Here is a 9,405-nt window from a genome sequence, read left to right as displayed (position 1 = left end):
TGTTATTTAGTATACTACACTGTACTAGCTAGTGAGGCCAGGTGTGTTATTTAGTGTGCTGTACTGTACTAGCTAGTGAGGCCAGGTGTGTTATTTAGTGTGCTGTACTGTACTAGCTAGTGAGGCCAGGTGTGTTATTTAGTGTACTATACTGGACGAGCCAGCTAAGCCAGGTGTGTTATTTAGTGTGCTGTACTGTACTAGCTAGTGAGGCCAGGTGTGTTATTTAGACGATCTCCCACCCATTACATTTTAGGACGCTATTATCCTCCCAAATTCTGAAATAAATATGTTAGGCCTCAACATTTCTTCCAATATGTCCTGGAAATCACACATCCTTAGTATAACTAAAGCTGCCTCCCGAAAGTTGGGAATGCTGTACAGATGCCGCAGCTACTTCACTCCTGAGCAGTTGCTCCAAGTATATAAAGGATTCATTCGTCCTAACTTGGAATACTGCTCTCATATCTGGGGTGGCTCTTCTTCTGTCCAACTATTAGATAGGGTGGAATCAAAGGCATTTCGTCTTATTAACTCTCCTCCTTTAGTCGACAATCTCTCTTCCCTTTTTCTTCGCCGCAATGTTGCTTCACTCTCTCTCTCTTACAGGTACTTTAACGGGCAATGTTCGGTGGATTTGGCATCCTGTGTAGCGCCGGCAAGGCCGTGGATTCGTAACACACGTCTTGCCCGCGGTGCCCACCGTTTCTCTGTGGATGGCGGTCACACGAGAATAACCCGTTGTAGTACCTCCTTCTTTCCTCACACAGCCAAACTGTGGAATGCTCTGCCTTCTTCTGTGTTTCCATGCTCTTACAATCTGTCTCACTTTAAAAAGCTGGTTTTCCGGCATCTTCGTGGTGTAGATTAATAGAGTATAACTTTTTTTTCTATATATTTACAATTTCTTTCCGTTCTTTTTTTCTCTCGCCCCCAGGCTCCGTTGTGGGTCGTTTGACCTGTGCCCGGGTGGGCTAATTCCCGTAAAAAAAAAAACAAGGCCAGGTGTGTTATTTAGTGTGTTGCACTGTACCAGCCAGCCAGACAAGGTGTGATATTTAGAGATACATTACTACCCTGTAGCTGTGGTTGCCCATGGATTATTATAAAATACTGTACAGTATTAATGTTTGCGAGTGTTACAGGAGCCAACAAGATGTCTCTGCGTGCACTGCCTCTACAGTTCCTCAACCTGGGTGGGGAAATGATGTACATTATTGACCAGCGGCTCCGAGCTCAGAACATCCTACCGGAGCGAGCTGCCAAGGGTTAGTTTCCTCCACTTATTACAAGTAGAAGGTCCAGCATTCACTTTACTTTGACTATATGGTCAGGCATTGAAAGTGGTACAATATGTAATTGGTTAGTTGGGGCTTCTTTAACTTTAATTTGATAATAAAGAGACATTTGCTTAGTGGTCCATTTATATTACAAAAGTTACCTGCTACAGCACTTAGACTATTGCATACATAACAGTGAGAGCTGTCTACTCTACTCTACTAACTTGAGTCTCAGAAATGTCAAGTGATTACCAGAGTATACAGTAATGACTGACGTAAGAGAAACAATATTTTCATCTCTCCCATACCTCCCTCCCTCTCACCACACCCTCTGTCTCTCCTTCCTACTACACTGTCCACCACACCCTCCCTCCCTTTAATATTACTGTACACTGTCCATCACTTATTCCCTGGCTCTAATTCAACTCGACTCATTACCAGTCCGTAATGACATCATCGGGATCATGCTGAACCGTCGCTTTGTGGAGGAATTGTTCAAGCCTCAGGAGCTCTACAACCGTCGGTCTTTGCGCACAGTATTTGACAAGTTGGCTCATGCCTCCATCATGCGCCTCAATGCCCCCAGCATGGATAAGGTACAGTATTTGACAAGTTGGCTCATGCCTCCATCATGCACCTCAATGCCCCCAGCATGGATAAGGTATAGTATTTGACAAGTTGGCTCATGCCTACATCATGCACCTCAATGCCCCCAGCATGGATAAGGTACAGTATTTGACAAGTTGGCTCATGCCTCCATCATGTGCCTCAATGCCCCCAGCATGGATAAGGTACAGTATTTGACAAGTTGGCTCATGCCTCCACTGTGCCTCAATGCCCCCAGCATGGATAAGGTACAGTATTTGACAAGTTGGCTCATGCCTCCATCATGTGCCTCAATGCCCCCAGCATGGATAAGGTACAGTATTTGACAAGTTGGCTCATGCCTGCATCATGCGCCTCAATGCCCCCAGCATGGATAAGGTAAAATAATAAAATAATAATAATAAACGGTTTATTAATAGAGTTGCAGCCGGTGGCTGAAAATATACAGACTTACATTTGATTTAGACATAATGATATAATATGCATTGAACACATTTACAGGGCTGTACAGTTGGCTCATGCCTCTATCATGTGCCTCAATGCCCCCAGCATGGATAAGGTCTGGCAGCAACACAGCCTTACACTGCCACAAAAAGAAGCTCTAAACTAAGTCTTATTATTTTTATTCAATTATTATTAGTATTATTAGTATTATTTTATTACTGCAGTATTACTGGTGCTCCTCTACTTACGAATAAGTTATATTCCTCCCATACTACACTACACTACACTATTGTGAAGACTATTATCAGTTAAAGTTAAAAGTACAATATGTAATTGGTTTTATTTATAGTTGTTGCCTGATGTCCTGCTCAAGAATATTACTGTTAAGAAAATGTGTAAAATTTTTGGGTCACTTTACCTTCAGTATGTATAGCCCAGTCCAGTACCACAGTGTCTCCCTTATGGCTGTACTGTATTGTATAGGGAGGGAGGTCCTAGGTGTCCTGATTCCCCTTTTCATCAGAAAATTCCAATGCTTTTCTTTAATGCAATATTGTACTCAGGCATTTTTGTATAGTAAAAATTAATTACTATTGACATGAAGAATATCCCATAAAAACAAGTACACATGGCTTCAAAATGCTCATGATACTGGTCAGATTTCAAAAATTTTTATGGGGGTGCTTACAACACCCACCCAAAACCCCCAAGCTGGGTGGGCTCGCTGTGCTCACCATGTTGCCCCATCCACAACTTCTTGGACCCCCTCTTTTGATATTCCTGCTGCACTGTACTGATGTGTACCCATATGTGCCACAAAAACTCTGCTGTACTGTTGCATTACAGTACTCTATACACAATTATTTCTGATCACTCTGTGGATCTAAAATTTGAAGTAGTACTGTACTGTAGTGTAGTAGTACTGTAGTGTAGTGTAGTAGTACTGTAGTGTAGTGTCTTGATATATAAAGATATAGGCTGTGTTTTTGTTCATTGGTACAGTAGTGGATAATCTTCATCAGTACTGTATTGAACTGTACTTAAACATGACTTACTGTACCATATTGTATTAAGAGGTCAGTTCAGAAATTCACAGTTGGTATGATACCATTTTTTATGCTTGTGTGTACAGTACAGTGCAGTGCAGTACAGTACAGTACAGTACAGTACAGTACAGTACAGTGCAATACTGTACTGTGTTCACCCAATGATCAGTAACACTCAAAACCTGTAAGGTGACCCTTAAATTGAGACCTTAACACAGCACTAATTTTTGCACCTATAGATACACTACTGTACTGTACACTATAAGTAGTGTCTTCCCAACCTTGAGTCCTACAACCGGATTCTTAATTACTGTAGTATTGTACTTTATGTAATGTACTCTCAGTGAAATGAAATAATCTCACTGTATATAGCTGTACGACCTGATGGTGATGGCAGTGAAGCAGCAGGTGCTGATGTGCCCCCAGCCTGGTGACCTTCTGCTTATTACCCTCAATCACCTTGATGCTCTCAGGATCTTCGCTACAGTGCCAACTGTCTTAGCACAGGTCGAGTCTACCCTCAACTTATTTCGACAGGTACTGTACCTCGTCACTCACAATGTCTGACCTCATAGAATAGTTGGTTGTGTGTCACAGGAGGAGACTGAGAGTGGGTTAATACTTCATGGTTGGGTTCCATTCATTGAAAACAGGAATAGAAAACATTAGAAATGCACACACATAATTTACTGCTAAATTGTTCCTTTGCACCATGTATTTGGCAGCCTATTAGGTAGTAAGTGAGGTAGCACTCTGCAAGGTGATGTAATGTTTACATGCATTATTTCTATTTACAATAAGGGTTTCTTCAACAGGTAGTATATACTGTACAATTCACACCATTACGCTTGGAAATCATTCTTAAGTTATTAATTTTTTTTATGTAGAATGTTCTGAACCGAGAACCACACAAGCAGGCATGATCTGTCTCACTGTTGTGTATCATCAGGATGTGACAGGATCACTTTATGGCCCAAGAGGACATTTCCACACAGGGGCATGTAAAGGGGGGGATCAGCTCCTCAAAATAATGAAATGCACAAAGCAAGAGTGGTACAATATAGGTGAACACATGTTCACATGTATCTTCCTCAAATATTAAAATTATTGTAGAATCTCTAAATACAGTTCAGTACAGTGATCATTGTTTATGATGGTCACTTCAGGACCATGATAGTATTTTGAGTTACTGTACTTCTATATTAAATGTATAATTTTGGCTTAATTCTCATGAGACTAAATTATATCTATCATATAGATTTCATAGTCAGTTTTGATTATAAATAATAGGCTATTAATATTGAGCAAATATAATTTATAGTTGATAACAAAAAGCAGCTGCCAACAGTGTACTGTATCACTGCTAATTAATATAATTTTATTGATATAAAAACTTGGTTATTAATAACACATGTCAAGTGTTTTAGAAGGTGGAACAGCCACAATTGTTCCTATGTTGCCACCAAATGTGAAGTTAATTGACTTGGTGAGAACATCAAGCCAAGAATAGCATCATCACTGTACACCTGGCAGGGAGACAACAAGCCCACATATTCTAGCTTCCTCTACATAAACTTGAGAAATAGTTAAGAGTAGAGAGAGAGAAAGAAACCTAACCTGTTTGCCGAGTGATTAATCCAAGAGATTCAGGCGTCAACCTTTTTTTCAGGTAAAATTATCCAGTAACACGGAAGTGTCATAAAGGCTCAGAATCTCTGCTCTTCACCATTAAAGCCAAACCTGATGACTTGTCTTCCTACATTGTGCTACACGACCACATTGTTGACAGTACAGTAGTTACAGGCTGGACGACCTATCTCTCCATTGTTGACAGTACAGTAATTACAGGCTGGACGACCTATCTCTCCATTGTTGACAGTACAGTAGTTACAGGCTGGACGACCTATCTCTCCATTGTTGACAGTACGTACAGTAGTTACAGGCTGGACGACCTATCTCTCCATTGTTGACAGTACGTACAGTAGTTACAGGCTGGATGGTCGAAAACTGTAACAGTCGATTTATAACCTGAAAACAGTTGCTGTTGCATTTATATTGGCCAGAAATAACATGCGTGGGTCTAATAGTGGATGGTTCAGTTCAAACATGTGTGGGTCTAATAGTGGATGGTTCAGTTCAAACATGTGTGGGTCTAATAGTGGATGGTTCAGTTCAAACATGTGTGGGTCTACTAGTGGATGGTTCAGTTCAAACATGTGTGGGTCTAATAGTGGATGGTTCAGTTCAAACATGTGTGGGTCTAATAGTGGATGGTTCAGTTCAAACATGTGTGGGTCTAATAGTGGATGGTTCAGTTCAAACATGTGTGGGTCTAATAGTGGATGGTTCAGTTCAAACATGTGTGGGTCTAATAGTGGATGGTTCAGTTCAAACATGTGTGGGTCTAATAGTGGATGGTTCAGTTCAAACATGTGTGGGTCTACTAGTGGTTCAGTCTCTCCTCCAGGACAAGGTCAACTGTAGCTGGTAGTAAAGTTCTCAACCAAACGTAGGCACCTTTTCCTCAGTGGTATAATTATTGCTTGTATTTTCTACAATGTACTTAAAATATTAAAAGCCTAAAGCCATACCTTGTTGGGTGTGGTTATCAATGCTACATTCCAGGTTTAGCCGGTCAGTACAGTAGAATACAGTACAGTATATAAATGAGAAATGGGATTAATATAGTTATGCTATAGAACACCTCATTATTTACTTTGGCCATAGTAGACCGGTTGGCTTGCCTTGGGATAGCAGCTGTCTCAATAATTCATTGATTTAATACACCTTAGACTATCCTCCAACACCCTGCAAATCCTTGAGTTTAATGCATAAATACAAACATCTATTGTAACATTGTGCAAAAACAAATTCTAATGTGCTGACCAGTAAGACTCCTGGAGGCAATGGTGAGTGGGTATATTATACTGTAGTGCAGTACAGTGTATCTTAGCGGGGCATCCCCCCTCCCACCCACTTGCGTTTGAAAGCTGTTTACAGTCTTATTTTATTCCATGTCATATGTAAAGCTATTTAGAACTTCATATAGATAAAATAAAGGGAAGATTTCAGCTTTCATATATCATTATAATATTAACTGTATTGTACTGAATTGGTTTCTTTTTATAAATCTTTCTCAACACCAAGATACATTCAGTAAATATCAAATATCTTAAAAATAATTCATAGATATGAACCACACACACACACACACATATATATATATATATATATATATATATATATATATATATATATATATATATATATATATATATATATATATATATATATATATATATATATATATATATATATATATATATATATATATATATATATATATATATATACTGTACTATACTGTATAAAGAAAAATACCACAGAATATTAAAACTAACCATTTTGTGTCAGACTTTCTGTAGCATGAGTGTGGGGGAACTGGCTGAAGTACGGAGGGCGCTGCTGGGGTTTGTCCAGGACCTGCGCATCCGAGTGTCTATCTTCCTGAAGGAGAAGCAGCAGACACCCACCGGCACCTTCATCCTGCCCACTCATGGGCCTGTTCCCCATGGTGTGTCCTTCACCACATTTATAATTACAGTACTGTACAGTATAGGTCATCAGTGAGATACTATACACTACAGTATCCCCATTGTAACAAATGTTGTCATGGCCAGAGGCATTATAGTTCCAGGCTACTTTGTACTATTAGACCTGTATAAGTTATTTCTGGGTAGCTCCTTGCATAGTTAACCAGGATCAAAGTCATACTCAGGCTACTTGGATCACCTCCAGGCATCTCCATCACTACAGTATTCCTGTAAATCAACTACCGGTACTGTACCATATAAGGACAAATGTTTTATCACAATATTTAATTTTATTGTTGTTGTTTTCAGCAATTACTGCACGGAGTTTAATGAGATGATTGTTGTCACATGAGAGTATGTACAGTACAAGGTAACTTTATGGAACACTGTACTGTATTATTAAAGAAACATTGACTTATGATATTTGACTGAGTACAGTGAACCATAACATGACTCCCTGTTGTTGACATTACAGGGAGTGAGGTACCAGGCATTATCAGAGTGTTTGAGGGTAAAGGGGAGGTGGTGAGTGTGGTGAGGTTCCCCTCTGGAGGGCAGTACACAACGGCACTCCCATACGGCTCTCTGGCTCCTACTGGCCCTCGGGGCACATCACTTGGCACCAACATGTATGTTATACTGTACTACAGTATACAGTACTTAATTATCTGCTTCTGCAATACTGTTCTGAGTCTTAAATTAATTCAAAATTAACTTTCTTCACAAAATAACATGAACTGCTCCCTTGTGCATTCAAGCCTGAGTAATGGATGATTATAATGCTTTCCATATGACACAGTTACCATTTATACATAACAGATGTTTGAAGTTTGAATTTGGTGTGGCAGGTATGAGAGCCAAACCAACGATGAGCGGCCAACCAGGGTAGATGACAACGCTGCCTTCAGTGATCCAACTCTATCTTGCTCCTATCACCATACTGCTCTGCCTTCACCTGCCTGCAGGTACTGTACTGTACATGAAGTACAATATTCTGGTGTTCAAGTTGAGGTACAAGATGATACAAAAGATGTGTTGGTGCACACTCAAATCCACACATGCATACACAAATATATACATACTACACAATGTGTGTACATGCACATACACATATACATTATATAATGTATATACTCAACACATGCTATACAGTACACACACATACATTACATACACACACACACTATACACACACATACACTACATACACACACTATACACACACATACATTACATACACACACTATGCACACACATACATTACATACACACACTATGTACACACATACATTACATACACACACACTATGCACACACATACATTACATACACACACTATGTACACACATACATTACATACACACACACTATGCACACACATACATTACATACACACACTATGTACACACATACATTACATACACACACACTATGCACACACATACATTACATACACACACTTATACACAAAGTTAGGTAAAGACACTGAGTACAGTATACAATATTAGTCCCCAATTGTTGAACTTCTCCCCCTGGTCAGTGATGATGGAAGCCTCAGCTGCCCAGTAAATGGAAGAGCCAGAGATGAATTAAACCTTCTGGCTCAGCTTATTGGCTCAGCATCCACTACAAAAAAGGAATTCAGATTAAATCTCTTCCTGACAGATGAGAACAACAGGTGCGTGAGAGTAAATATGTGACTGTTTTGTTTCAATTGTTGTTTTCAGTAACTGTATTATTATCATTCTGGAAATACAGATACTGTACATGTATTATAATGTAATAATATGAATGTTTTTGACCTAGACACATAACAAGACAGTGTCTTCTCTTTCCTACAATGAAGCTGTGTCAATGACAATGAGATCCTGGTGAGTGACATCATCACAATAGAGGGCGGGGAGCGGGACGGTCGACCAGAGCTGGGCAAGATCTTGGGGGAGCTGACCCTACAGGATGATGACTCCATGTCTGACAAAGGTCAAGACCTCTTGGACTTGATGGATAGTGTGTAACCACTATAGTAGCTGTAGGTATGGGTTGATAGCAGGCAAGATGATTTGTCATGGGGAATGGCAATTCCTTATTTTAGAATAATATGAGTACAGTGAGTTCTGCTATAACGCGTGTTTTGACAACGCGAATTTGCTCGAACGCGATTTATGAATTGAGGAACGATATTTGTAAAACGCGAACTCGTTTGCTCTAACGCGATTCCACTCGAACGGTTGTTGTGGCTTCAGTTTGTAGTGGACGTCTCCCCTACAAACTGCGTATCGCATTCCAATGTGCCGCCTTCCCTAGCAACCAACCAGATGTTACCGTATCTTAGCAACGGAACCAGTCACCGGCGACTTTCTGGGTTTTCCCAACATGACTCATAGCAGCTGCTGCTGGGTATATAAGCTCTGTCTCTCCATTGAGATTCATTCTGAC

The 9,405-nt window shown here is 40.0% G+C and overlaps 1 protein-coding gene across 5 annotated transcripts in view; it reads left to right on the top strand.

The window, feature by feature from the left end:
- The window catches only part of LOC121869022 (protein OSCP1-like), a 16,353-nt gene extending 7,172 nt beyond the window's left edge, over nt 1-9,181 (top strand). For 4 of the 5 annotated variants that reach the window (XM_042370093.1, XM_042370095.1, XM_042370097.1 and 1 more), the window contains exons 2-9: nt 1,146-1,268; nt 1,722-1,876; nt 3,749-3,913; nt 6,791-6,950; nt 7,445-7,598; nt 7,818-7,934; nt 8,510-8,647; nt 8,816-9,181. In XM_042370093.1, coding sequence (XP_042226027.1) covers nt 1,146-1,268; nt 1,722-1,876; nt 3,749-3,913; nt 6,791-6,950; nt 7,445-7,598; nt 7,818-7,934; nt 8,510-8,647; nt 8,816-8,984 — 1,181 coding nt within the window. In that variant the 3' untranslated portion in view covers nt 8,985-9,181. The remainder of the gene's footprint in view (nt 1-1,145; nt 1,269-1,721; nt 1,877-3,748; nt 3,914-6,790; nt 6,951-7,444; nt 7,599-7,817; nt 7,935-8,509; nt 8,648-8,815) is intronic. The other variant, XM_042370094.1, reaches the window with a different exon arrangement.
- Nucleotides 9,182-9,405: the final 224 nt, after the last annotated feature.

The sequence above is a fragment of the Homarus americanus genome, unplaced genomic scaffold, assembly GCF_018991925.1.
Source record: "Homarus americanus isolate GMGI-L3 unplaced genomic scaffold, GMGI_Hamer_2.0 scaffold24694, whole genome shotgun sequence".
Classification (NCBI taxonomy): domain Eukaryota; kingdom Metazoa; phylum Arthropoda; class Malacostraca; order Decapoda; family Nephropidae; genus Homarus; species Homarus americanus.
The sequence above is the reverse complement of the archived record's forward strand: the minus strand, read 5'-3'. Positions and strand labels throughout refer to the sequence as shown.